The sequence below is a fragment of the Eurytemora carolleeae genome, unplaced genomic scaffold (genome assembly GCF_000591075.1).
Source record: "Eurytemora carolleeae unplaced genomic scaffold, Eaff_2.0 scaffold550, whole genome shotgun sequence".
In the NCBI taxonomy this organism is placed as follows: domain Eukaryota; kingdom Metazoa; phylum Arthropoda; class Copepoda; order Calanoida; family Temoridae; genus Eurytemora; species Eurytemora carolleeae.
In genome coordinates, this window is record NW_019396833.1 from 35762 (window position 1) to 49988 (window position 14227).

The 14227-nt window shown below is 31.2% G+C and overlaps 1 protein-coding gene across 2 annotated transcripts in view; it reads right to left on the reverse strand.

Moving 5' to 3' along the window:
* Positions 1-14227, reverse strand: part of LOC111709191 (A disintegrin and metalloproteinase with thrombospondin motifs 18) — a 62574-nt gene that overhangs the window by 31549 nt on the left and 16798 nt on the right. For both annotated transcript variants that reach the window (XR_002766806.1, XM_023482804.1), the window contains exons 6-8: positions 7387-7482; positions 2347-2572; positions 1773-1910 (exon numbers count right to left, since the gene is read on the reverse strand). Coding sequence is in view for 1 of the 2 variants with exons in the window: in XM_023482804.1 (XP_023338572.1) it covers positions 1773-1910; positions 2347-2572; positions 7387-7482 (460 nt within the window). In the remaining variant the exon portion in view is untranslated. The remainder of the gene's footprint in view (positions 1-1772; positions 1911-2346; positions 2573-7386; positions 7483-14227) is intronic.

The following is a 14227-nucleotide window of genomic DNA, read 5'->3' on the forward strand; positions in this document are numbered from 1 at the left end:
AAATAAACTTGAAACATGGTATCTTGAAATAATTTGTTTCTTAACGTTGGAAGTTCTGTTTAAATATATGCTGAACCTATACAGGAAACTCAGAATGAAAACAATGTTTTTGTAAATTCTATTTCTGGAATTATTTCCCTCCATCCCATTTCTATCCCCTGAATTTAATCCTGAGAAACAAAACAACAATTCCACGTTTATTTTCCCAGCAAACATTCATATTTTGATATCCTGCTATACAAGTACGCAAATAAAATGTGGGTTTAGCTTAAAGGGACAGACCGGCTATGTAAGATATTTAAACTGAGTATGTTGTGTTGTGGACAAAGTCTTTAGGATTCATTTAAGACATATGAAACTTTTCCACAATGTATAATTCCTGAGTTTGAGTGCATAGTCGACGTTCAAAATCATGAATTTTGGGTGGATACGTTTTCATAATCGATTTTTTTAAATTATTAAATAACAAGGACGAAAAATAAAATAAAATTTATACAGTAATCTAATTAGATGCTGAGGAACATATTTTTAAAAAATAAATTTGTCAATAAATCAATGCTAGAATTAATTATTTCATTTTCATCATTATATTGAATTTCTTATTTTCAATGAATTTATTCGCAGATTTCTACAAATTCTTCAAATGTCGTCTTTTCAATAATAATTCAGGAAAATCTGCAGCAAATCTTTGTGATTAATGAAAAACTAGAATAACGAGAAAATAGAAACTAATGATTGAACAAGATTACTTTTTTTCGATGATAAGATTAATTTTTATTTTCTCAACCTGTTCCTAAACAACTAATTAGAATTTAATTTATAATTTTGTTTACATTTTTTGTCGTGGTTATTTAATAATAAAAAAAAACAATTCTGAAATTATCCACCCAAAAATATGATTTTGAACGTCTGCTTTGCGCTCAAACTCAGGATTTACAGATCTTTAAAAAGTTTTATATGTCTCCATTGAATCCTAATGAATTTGTCCACAACACTGCATACTCAGTTCAACTACCTTACATAGCCGGTCTGTCCCTTTAAACTGGGTAGAACCTTGATTTCCTTTTGTCCTGTTCGGTTGAGATCTCAAAAACTTTCAAACATTATTAAAGAGCAGATAATTGTTTGCACCGAGTTAAATGGTATTCTATTAGAGCGTTATACTGACTTAAGATTTGCTAGTGCATAATTATACCCAGGAAACATTTAAACCATTATAGTTCCGATGGCGAAGATGTCGGGTAAATAAATCTGGACTTTTCATGTTTTACATCGGCATGTCGGAGACAAACATTTGTAGGGTAATTTCATACAGGGTGTTCCAAAAAACATGGGAATTCAGTGACGAATTCGATATCGTCTTGTTACGAATTAGCATTATAATATCTAATTTCAAAAGCCATAATATTAGTATGTCTGCTAGAGTTTATTTTATGAAAAGGGTAAAAGGCTATAAAAATGTGTCTATAATTTCTCCGCAAGATGAACAGTGAAGACGGACAAGTTTACTCTGTTTGTATACTGAAATTTACTTAAGTACAACCGTATGCAGTCAAAACATAAACAAACAAAATGTGAACATAGCAGACGAAACTCTCACAGATTACAGCTTTCTCAGTAGGTATCACTAAACTAAATCAAAGAATTGTTTAAAAAGACGATATCGAATTTGTCACTGAATTCCCATGTTTAATGGGGCACCATGTATATGTAAAATAACTAGCGAAAAACATAAGTAAACACTAAACAAACAAAGTCTGTCAGATATTTACCGTAATCCCCCAGATGTTTTTCATCATCCTTCCTCTTGTACACTATGTGTAAACCGGTTTTTATGCACGTGGAACAGCTGACATCCCGCCGAAATCTTCGGTCCAGTCTGTTGTAGGCCTTCACGTCATCATCCTCATCTTAGATTACAGGGTTAAATACTTTTAAGATAAATACTTTTAAGTTGTAGATTTTCAGAAAAAAAGTTGATATTAGATTAAATGTACGCACTGTGATAACCAAAAACAATTATAAATTATTTTGAAAAAATGATGCTTTTGATTAACAGACAGATACAAATTATGGAATTCTTATAAAAAGTGCAACTAAATGTCATGTACCTTAGATATATAAAACTATTAATTCAGTTATATCAAATATAATCTATGTTTGAAATACCAAAGATTTACACAATCAGGTTGCATTAGAAAAAATGAGTTTATGACAAAGGCTCAATTACTTCAGATTAAATTGGATTAGAGTTCCATATTATTAATGTAAAAAAAACACGAACGATTTTAAATAATTAAAGTTCTGACAATAAAACGTTTTATCTGATGAAAGTTTTCAACCCCCCTAAGAAAGCATAATCTTCAGGTAGGTCTTCTTCCTCTTCTTCTAGGTAATTTGGTTTGGAAATATTTCTATCTGAATGAATATCTGGGTCTGACCAATGGGAGGTCTTCTCGTCATGATTGGACCAATGAGAGGGAGGCTCTGACGTTAGTGGTGAGTTGTACATGTAGTTTTTAACGCTAGGTGGTGCTGGTTTCACGACAAGATCATCACCAATTGTCCCGTCCTGAAATTATGAAATTATAAATATGCAAATCTAAACTGGGAACTTTTAGACGAAACAGAAACCTTGAATTTCCTCTTTTTACGACAGATCTTAAATTGGTTAAAACCAGGGGGGATATGATAGTTCTTTATCTGTGTGCTCAGTTAGCTCTACAGTTAGCTCAGAAGCCAGGATTTACTTTCTTAATCTTTTCCTTGTCATTTCTACACTGAATAGGGATGAAACAGTTAGTTCAGTGAAGTTTAAGCTGCCGACATATTTGGTCCCAGAAATATCCACATGGTGTTCATTTAAACTGTCAAAAAGAGTATTTTGATTTCCCCAATAAAATATCAACCATGAAAGCATTTCTAGTTATATCAAGAAACAAGTAGAATAAGACAGCTCGTGTTGAAACTATAAAAGTATAATAAGATAAGTTTTGTTGAATCTAGCCTTGATTAGTCCAGGGTAAACCCAGCAGAGGCATATTCAGGGGGGGGGGGGCAAAGGGGCTCAGCCCCCCCTGGGTCAGTGAAATCTATGGTTTTCAGTAGGTGTTGAGCCCCCCCCCCCTCTCAAAAAGAAATTAACCCTCCCCCCTTTGTCAAATTCCTGAATACGCCCCTGGAACCTATAGTATAAAATCTAAAATTGCACAAAGTGTCAAAATATTGCAAGCTCTAGCTCGCCCAAAAGTCAATGACGACCTTGCCAATTCTTAATATATAAACTAAAGCTTGAAACACATGCTTTATAGTTTAGAATAAATATGCCTAGGACTACTAAAAGCGAGGTAAAATCAAACGTCAAAGCGTACCGATACTATTAAGTCTGTATCTGTGTTTGCAACCATCTTCAAACCAAGAAAATTCACCATGGTATTGTGTCAGTGACATAAGATTATATAAAATCCAATTCATAAATTGTAGTTTATAATCACACGGTTTACTTTTCCTAAGAGTGACGGGACGTTAGTGAGGATCGTTTTGTTGGTAATATTCAAATTAAGGGTTTTCTATTTCACAACGATACCATTTCAAGCTTTGTCTAATCAGCGATGAGGGATATATCCAGATTTTATAATTGAAAATTAAGTGCTGGAAAACTTGTATCTACAGTTTCAAGTGTAAAGGGTACTTTAGTTAGTGTGACCTGACCATGGTGGATTACTTGAAATTACGATCACAATCTCTTTAACCCTATTCCTGCTGGGGGGGGGGTCAATTTGACCCCCTGTAGTTTTTTTACATAACTCAAAAAGTATTGGTCTGAGGCTGTTGAAATTTTCTAACTTTTCCTACATACCCAAAGCCCTCCCTTTAGGCCTAAAACCGGGCTTTAATACTAACTGCCTGAGTCTTCAGGCACACTGCCTGAATGACTGTTTTTTCCTGTAACAAACTAAATCTTTGTTTTGACCCACTTCCACTTGTCAGATTTTGATAAAATTTAGCTTTTTAAGAAAGCCTTTGACATAAGGAAACGAGTAGTACAAGTTTCGCGAAAAAAAATTGAAATTTTTTTGCAAACAACCTGTCAAAGGAAATTTGCACATTTTTAGTATTTCTTGATTAAAAATCAGGTTATTTAAAATTTTGCTAAATTTTTTGCATATTTGAAATGGCATGGTCAAGGGCTTTTCAAAAATGTATAATTTTTCATTTATTGGACAAATTTTTTTTGCAAACATTTTTACTATATAACTAGATTTTGCAATAAAAAATTCTATTTTTGCAAATTTGCAATTTTTTTTGCAGATTCTAAAAGTAGAGCACAAGAGCTCTGCAATGATGTATCATTTGTCATATTTGGACATCAAACATGGGATTTAGAGGGGGGTCAAATTGCCCCCCCCCCCCCAGCAGAGATAGGGTTAAGTTCTCTTATTTAATCCTTGTTTTGTATTCAGGACTGAACCTAGTATTATGCAAGAACACACCTAGGCCTAGAGATAGGCATCATTTTAAAACGAACAAAATGTTCGAGTACGAAGACAAATATTCGTGAAAAAGGGTGTCGTTCAGAATAAAAAACGAATAAAATGGATCGTTCAGAGAAATAAAAAAAATATCATTTTTAAAAACGAACAATTATTTTCAAAAAGATTTTGAAAAAATATCGTTTATTTACTGAACAAACGCTTTTTGTAACACCTGTTCAAAAAATAATAGTTATTTACTAAACAAACGATTTTTAGAACAAATTTAAAAAAAATGGTTTTTATTGCTGAAGGATCATTTTATTGAACGAACGATGTAACTGAACAAGCGATTATACTGAACAATCGTTCACTGAGAAAACGAATGAAATAGATGGAAAATAATGGATAATTTGAGAACAAACAGCATCATTTTTTTGAACGATTGAAATAACGAACGAAATGAAAAGTCGAACATGCACATCTCTATCCTAGGCCACTATTTGCCTTTATTCCAAGCATGTAACCATGTGCATTGTAAAATATCATCTCCAGGTTTGATCAATGTTTTGGAGGAAAGGTAAGAAACAATATTTGTTAACATTTTGCAGTACGTTGACACTATTAATATTTAAGATTATTCCACATTTTGCAACACTTCAGAATTTGTAATTGTAAAATCTTGGCATAAGTAAAGGGCTCTTTTTTTAAAGTATGAATATGTGACCATATGATTTTATTTCACATCCAAGATTGAAATAGCAAACTTCTTCAGATTATGAACGATTTTAACTCTTTTCCTAAACAATACCTTTTTTCAGAAAGAGGAAATGAGTTGGAAAAAGTTAAGTTTTTAATTTGAAATAAGCTCTAACCTTCTCATTGTTTTTTTACTTATTATTTGCTAAAAAATTGCAATCATGCATTTATAATTTTGTAAGATTTCACAACATTTGTTAAGTGCAAAAAAAGCCAATTTTTGAACTCTCATATTCAAGTCTCTCACCCTATATTTTACCCATTGGTTTATGGTTCTATGATACGGCTAAATTGAACACAACGAAACTTCATGTCATAATATCAACAATCAATATATATATATATATATATATATATTATATACATATATATAAACATATATTCTCATGTTCAGTAAGTACACTAAAGTAAATGAGTTAAAAAGATTTCCTTGGGATTCCACGTATCATGTATACGCGTATCAGATGGTTCTAAAAGTTTTTTTAAATAAATAATTATTCGAATCTGTTTTAGTTGTACATGAGATTTTTGTATATGATTATATATTACAAAATTACATTTTTTTATATGCATAATGTTAACATATTACAGATTACATATTTTATTGCTTTTAAGAATTCATTTATAAACAAAATGCAAATCCATCTATATTTTGTTTGTTATTACTACGATACTAGGGTAGAAATAATTACATCCTTTCTAGTTTCTCTTAACGTAGTAAACAGTTTAACTAGCTTTTCTTCAAAACAGCTTATTATCCAGTGTACACATAAGTTTTACANTAAAGATATAAATAAATAGATAAATGAATCGATGAATAAATTGATGAATATATAAAGAATGATATAAATAAATAGATAAATGAATCGGTGAATAAATTGATGAATATATAAAGAGATAAATAAATAGATAAAAATTTTACTGCCTGATTGACATTGGCATTAACACTTAAAACAATGCACCGTGACAGCACAGATATAGATAGATAGATAGATAGATAGATAGATGTACATATATATTTATATATATAGATAGATAGACTCTATAGAAAGAATAGATGTATATTGTAATATTTACTGCATAGGTATATATATATATATATATATATATATATTGACCGTTTCATCTTCAAATAACGGTTAACATGCATACAATGATTCTCTAAAATATCTCTAAAATCATCTTCTGTTTGTTTTTACAAAGCCCCTCCTACTAAATCTTGTTATTTCATTCTACCCTATTTAGTTAAAAAAGATAGAATATCTTAGCAAAATTCATTTGGAGAACAGATTGTTATTGACAAAAAACTGTTTGCAGCTGTACAAATATGTAACTATTATCTAAAAACTTCGTTAAAAAAACGACCTTTTGTTTATAAAAAGTTATAAATCATTTAACAAATTATTGCCGACGTAATTACAATTAACCTTAACATCTTTAATTTTACAGTAATTGTTGCAACTTCCTGCAGGATTCTTTGCAACCTTTTGCCCTTAACGTTAGAAAAATAGAATTTATCTACGATAAAATTTGGACTTAAATATCTTTTAATAATCATAAAAGGACAACTTTAACCACTTAAAGGTTTAAATTGATATTAATTCTTAAAGATTGGGACTCATTTTTTTGTACATTAAATGTATTTCAAATTGCTCGATTAAAAAAATGTACATTTTTACAGATTTTAGTTTAAAAAAATATTTAAAATCATTTTTTAACGAAAACAAATTTCAAGGAATCAAAAAATAATGTAAACATTGAAGTTTATTGTACAGGGTGAAAAAATATTAAATATTTTTAGCTTCAAATTTGAAGGGATAGGGTGGGGTGGGGGGTGGGGGGTTAAGGAGGAAAGGTATGGTAAATATTATAAACAAGTTTAAACGGTATAATGCCTTTTCATGATTTTTATTAAAAAAAATATTTGAAGAATCGTGCAATGTTTACTTCCACCCCTCCCTCCTCTCATTCAAGTAAAAAACATTAAACTGCAGTTGCATTAGAACTTCATGCAGATGCACAAAAACTGCATAAGAAGGTTTACACTCGAATGCATTTAAAGATTTTTAACTTTGACTCATACCAAATGTTGGATCTTTGATTTAAAATTCAGACATTTTGTTCGATCAATAAAGATTTCAAGATTATATCTTACCATATAATGCTGTTCTCCTGCCTCTTGTTTATAAAGGAGGAGTGCTGCTTGTGTTCTGACATCCTGATAAACGGAACCCAAATCAGCTGATTCAATCTAAACAAAATGTCGTAAATTAGAAAAAAATTTGGCGGATTTTTAGAAGAAATAAAATCTGCGGATTTACATTACAACACGTTCTAACTGCTGAATTGTTGGTTTTAACATTTGTAAAAAGAACAAAAAAAATGCAAGGCTTGAAAATTTGAAACTGTAAACGTAAAGATTTTCCTTTTTCTGTTTTAAATCCATCTATTATTCATGGCGGGGAAAATGGATTATAAAAGTATATTTTGTTGAGAGTGAATTCTTTAATATTTTAAACATTTAGTAAGTTTAGGGGTGTTGTATGGGGTACGGCTTTTCTTTTGGTAAAATAAATATTTAAAAACACAATAGAATTCGAAACCAGTGGCCAGCATTAATTAGTTTTTAACAGAGAAAATGCGATAAAACCTCATAAAATATTAAACTTAAATTTTTTTGAACATTTTTATGGTGTTGTCTAATATATTAAACACCTATAAACTAATTAATAGAAAGATAGATATGTATCTAATACGTACGAAGACGGACCAAGCTTAAGTATGAATTATAGATTATAAATATAAAATAGAAACGTTTTTGTAGTGCATATTCAATAGAAAGATAAAGATTAAGAAAGATTAAGGACAAGAGAATCGAATTTATTAAGGCCAAGTGCATAGAATCTTAATGAATGTGTGTGTGTATTCAATTCAAATTTAATCTTTCTATTATTCTTAATTACAATATACATTGATGGATTAACAGAAAGATAAATAATTAGATGAATAAATAGAAAAATGAATCGATAAATAAATAGATGAATATGTAAAGATATAAATAAATAGATAAATGAATCGATGAATAAATAGATAAATATATAAAGATATAAATAAATAGATGAATGAATCGATGAATAAATAGATAAATATATAAAGATATAAATAGAATAGAAAAAAAACACAAACGCTCTGGTATACGGGCAACTTATAACTCAGAGTAGGAAACTATAAAAAGTATAAACATATGAAAATGAGTTTTGCAAAACCAGTTTCGCAAAAGTTTTTATTTCGATTGAGTTTAGAAATTAAGTAGTTCATTTATTCAATTCTCGACGAAACCTGGTTTATTAACAAAGGTTTCGTTTTGTTCTAAAATGTGTAAGTCTGTCACACTTACATATATGCATCAGACTATAGATATGGCATGAATATTCATTATCTAACTTGGGTGGGGTCATGGGGGGGGCCTCTGAAGTAACAAGGAAGCGTTATTATTACAGTGCGTTTTTTTGTAAAATGATGGTTCTGTTCTGATCTGTTTTGTTCTTTTCTTCTCTATTCTATTTTGCTCATTTGTGTGCTGTTTCATTCTGTTCTGTTCTGTTCTGTTCTGCTCTGTTCTGTTCTGTTCTGTTCTGTTCTGTTCTGTTCTTTTGTGTTTTGTTCTGTTCTGTTCTGTTCTGTTCTTTTGTGTTCTGTTCTGTTCTGTTCTGTTCTGTTCTGTTCTGTTCTGTTCTGTTCTGTTCTGTTCTGTTCTGTTCTGTTCTGTTCTGTTCTGTTCTTCTTTATTCTGTTTTGTTTTGTTCTGTTCTGTTTTGTTCTGCTCTGTCTGTTCTGTTCTGTTCTGTTCTGTTCTGTTCTATTCTGTTCTGTTATGTTCTGTTGTGTTCTGTTCTGTTCTGTTCTGTTCTGTTCTGTTCTGTTCTATTCTGTTCTGTTCTTTTGTGTTCTGTTCTGTTCTGTTCTGCTCTGTACTGTCTGTTCTGTGCTATGCTGTACTGTTTTTTATGTTCTGTTCTTCTCTGTTCTGTTCTGTTCTATTATGTTCTTCTTTATTCTTCTATTCTGTTATTCTTTATTCTGTTTTGTTCTGTTCTGTTCAGTTCTGTTCTGTTCTGTTCTGTTCTGTTCTGTGCTGTTTTATTCTGTTTATTTGTTCTTTTCTGTTCTTTTATATTATGTTCTTCTTCTTTCTTTTATGTTATGTTATGTCATGCTAAGTTCTTTTCTGCTCTGTGCTGTGCTGTGCTTTGCTAAGAAATTCTATCTGAAAATTCCTGAGAAATTCTCAGGACTTAGTCACCAATTTTACAGATTTTGGGGGAACTGAACAAAAACATAGTCTCGAGAAATTCTTGAGAATTTCTCAGGAATTTTTCTCAGAGAAATGCCTGAGAATTTGTATAAAATATTTCTCCGGAAATTCCTGAGAAATTCTCAGGACTTGGTTAACAATTTTACGATTTTTTTGGGAACAGAATAAAAGACTTAGTTTTAAGAAATTCCAGAGAATTTCTCTAGATTTTATTTAAAGAAATTCCTTAGATTATTTTCAGGAATATTTCTCCGCAAATTCTTGAAAAATTCTCAAGACTTCATCACCAATTTTACAGAATTTTCAAGTTCTATTTTTCTCTAAAAGGTGTCTCTAAAATGCCCTTCTATTATACACTGCCCTAACTAAATCTTTTTTTCTCTGCATACTAATTGATAACAAATTATAATTTATTTTAGAACTATCTTTTAAAACAATATTTTGGAAAAAATTGTAAATTTTTTTTATTTATTCTTGACAATTCAGTTGTCTGAAAAAACAAAATACATGACAACTTCATATGGCTATACAGTTCTGACTTGAGAAGTTGGTTATACTTTTAAATAGTTGGAGGGTCAATATAGATAGTTATTAAGATATTTACTACTATTGGGTCTTAGTCCTTGGGAATAGTTCCCAGGAAACTCCCAGGAATTGGTTCCGAAGAACTTTTCTCTGGAAATTCCCAAGAATTTTCACATATTTGGTAGACATTTTCTCCAGTTATTCACCAAAATTGGCAATAAAAAATTCCCTGGAATTGGTTACAAGAAATTCCTTGGATATGGTTATGAGAAGTTCCTTGGAATGGGTTACAAGAGATTCTCCAGAATGGGTTACAAAAGAAATTTATCAGAATGGGTTATGAGAATTTCCCTGGAATTTCTGTCGACATTTTCAGCAGATTTTCCTGTGAATGATTCCTGGGAATTTCCGCGGATTTTCCGCAAAATCCCTAATCAAATCCCTAATCCCTGAATTCAAAAGTTTTAATTTACATCTGGAACTGAAGAATAAAGCTGAAATCCGTCTCATTTAAAAGTTTTCATCTTTAATTTTCATCGATTTAATCATTATCGCTGTTTATCTTGACATGTTTGCGTATACAGCAGAATAGATCATATGCAATATCTATCCATATGTTTAAGGAGAAATGGAGGGGGGGGGTGGACATGATTATTCCCCCCCCCCCAAACATCTCAGTAAAACAAGTATATCAGATTTTGGCGTTGATCAATGTAGGGTATGGATGAGAAATAATGGATGCAAGTACGAACCTTTAGTACGAGGAAGCTTAATATTCCAGGGCCCAAAAGGTTATATAGCATAAATATGTGAAGTATCCCTGCAGTATGGAAACAGTACAACAAAATGGCCGTTTTACACTTTTTTTCTAGTAAATTCCCTTTCTAATATATATTCTATTCTCTTTGTTTATATTGTAGTACAATCCTTTATATATATCTTGGTTAGGTCCAGTATATATATTGTAGTACAATCTTTTATATTGTTGTTGGTTATTCCCAATATATTTATTGTAGTACAATCCTTAATATTGTTCTTGGTTAGTTCCAGTATATATTGTAGTACAATTCTTCATATTCATCTTGGTTAGTTCCAGTATATATTGTAGTTCAATCCTTTATATTGTTCTTGGTTAGTTCCAGTTTATATTGTGTAGTACAATCCTTTAAATACATCTTGGTTAGTTCCCGTACAAATTGTAGTTACCGATATATCTATCTTTTCTCTTTACGTCACTAGAAATCATGGATTTAGAGATCAAAAACCATTCTGTTGGATTAAGAATTGTTCTCTTTCTATCTATCTATCTATCTATCTATCTATCTTTCTCTCTATTTATCTATCTATTGATCTCACTATTCATCTTTCTATGTATCAATCCATCTGTCTATCTATCTATCTATCTATATATTTGAAACATCACTCAAGTTGACAGTATATGTTGCCAAATTATTTATACTTACACAGTGAACACAGTGGCCTGGAGAGCTCAAGCCACAAAACCACCCACTCAGGGTAAACAGGAGGGGGTAATCCCCACCCACCCTTCTCAGGGTACACAGGAGGGGGTAATACCCCCCTCCATTCTCAGGGTACACAGAAGGGGGAAATCCCCCCTTTTCGGTATACACCCCCATCCCCCCCCATAAACACACAAGAGGAGGAAATACTTCCTTCCCCCGCCCTCTCAGGGTACACAGGATTAGGTAATCCCCCCCCCCAAACCCTTCTCAGGGTACACAGAAGGGTATAATTCCACCCTCCCCCCCTCTTCTCAGGGTACACAGAAGGAGGTAATACAACCCCACCCCTACACGCACATACACAGGAAGGTGTAGTACAATCCTTTATATTGTTCTTGGTTAGCCCCAGTACAAATTGTAGTACAATCCTTTATATTGTTCTGAGAGTAGGGAGAGGGCTATATAGAGGGGTATTGACGATTAAATCCGCATTTATAGCCATGAAAAATCAATCAGTCAATACATGCATAAAATGATCATCAGTACTCATCATACACAAACATAAACATAAACATTAACATCACCAGGACTATGGTTCATGTTTATAGATTTGGCATCTTCATTTTTGTAAAAAACGGTATCTCAGCGATCTCGAAGGAAATTTACAAAGGAAAATTCAAATTAGGCAACACAATAAGTTCTGATCGAGTAATAACAAAGTTAATTGAAAAAGAACGATAAAGATGTACATCTCTATCGGAAGCAGGTATTGTTCAGTATTTGCACGAGAAGCTGCGGAATTGAAATGAAAAGATAATATCTTCATAACACCTCCAACAACACGCCATTCAATCGTAAATGCGCGAGAAAAATCTGTTTTTGCCGCGCAACATTTTCAATTTTGATTGTCCGGCGCAGTTTTCAAGAATTAGCACAGGAAACAATGAAGTATGGTTTATTGCTCGCTCAATGAGCGTTCATTATAAAAGGAAATGGCATTGAAAAATGCATTAAGTATGTCATTTACAATTACCTCAATATTTGTTGTTTGAATATTTATACTATTTAAACAAATAAGACATTTTAACTCTCGAATTTAACGGTCATTTTCTTTAGCAAAATTGAGGGAGTGTTTAATATGAATATTATGTATGACAGTTTACAGTTTGGAAATCCATAAAATCTGCCAAAACTTTGAAGTTATTATTCCTTTCGTTAAGCATCTATATATATATATATACTTTGCTAGTCTTTTTGTGTGATTGTTTGTTTCAATCCAATAAACGTCAAAAATGCGCAAAAAAGGTACTTAATGTCTAAATTGTAAGATCAACGCCTGCATATTTGTATCAACGAAAGCTAATTTGATTTAGAGCGATTAAGAGCGCAATTCATAAGCTAACTCATGTTTTTTAATATTTTTTTTTTTTTTTTTTTTCTGAGAATTAACAAAAAGAATTAACTTAGTTACAAAAGATACGAATATAGCTATCTGAAGGCATTAACTAGAAAAAAGATACGAATATAGTGCTATCTGAAGGCATTAACTAGAAAAAATACGAATATAGTGCTATCTGAAGGCATTAACTAGAAAAGATACGAATATAGTGCTATCTGAAGGCATTAACTAGAAAAGATACGAATATAGTGCTATCTGAAGGCATTAACAAGAAAAAAGGTCCAAACTTGTTTTAATTGAAATTAACCTAACAAATTTAAAAAAAGAGGTTTACAAAGTTTTACCCTCTGAACATTTAGATTTATTTACAATTCTTTATATAGTTCTTGGTTAGCCCCAGTATATATATTTTGGTTCAATCCTTTATATTGTTCTTGGTTAGTCCCAGTATTTATATTGTAGTTCAATATTTTATATTGTTCTTGGTTAGGTCCAGTACAAATTGTAGTACAATCCTTTATATTAATCTTGGTTAGCCCCAGTATATATATTTTAGTACAATCTTTTATATAGTTCTTGGTTAGTCCCAGTATTTATATTGTAGTTCAATCCTTCATATTGTTCTTGGTTAGGTCCAGTATTTATATTGTAGTTCAATATTTTATATTGTTCTTGGTTAGCCCCAGTACAAATTGTAGTACAATCCTTTATATTGTTCTTGGTTAGCCCCAGTATATATACTTTAGTTCAATCCTTTATATTGTTCTTGGTTAGCCCCAGTATATATATTGTAGTTCAATCCTTTATATTGTTCTTGGTTAGCCCCAGTATATATATTGTAGTTCAATCCTTTATATTGTTCTTGGTTAGTTCCAGTATATATTGTAGTTCAATCCTTTATATTGTTCTTGGTTAGTCTCAGTATATATATTTTAGTTCAATCCTTTATATTGTTCTTGGTTAGCCCCAGTATATATATTGTAGTTCAATCCTTTATATTGTTCTTGGTTAGTCCCAGTATTTATATTGTAGTTCAATCTTTTATATTGTTCTTGGTTAGGTCCAGTTTATATTGTAGTTCAATCCTTTATATTGTTCTTGGTTAGTCTCAGAATATATTGTAGTTCAATCCTTTATATTGTTCTTGGTTAGGTCCAGTACAAATTGTAGTACAATCCTTTATATTGTTCTTGGTTAGCCCCAGTATATATATTTTAGTACAATCCTTTATATTGTTCTTGGTTAGCCCCAGTATATATATTTTAGTACAATCCTTTATATTGTTCTTGGTTAG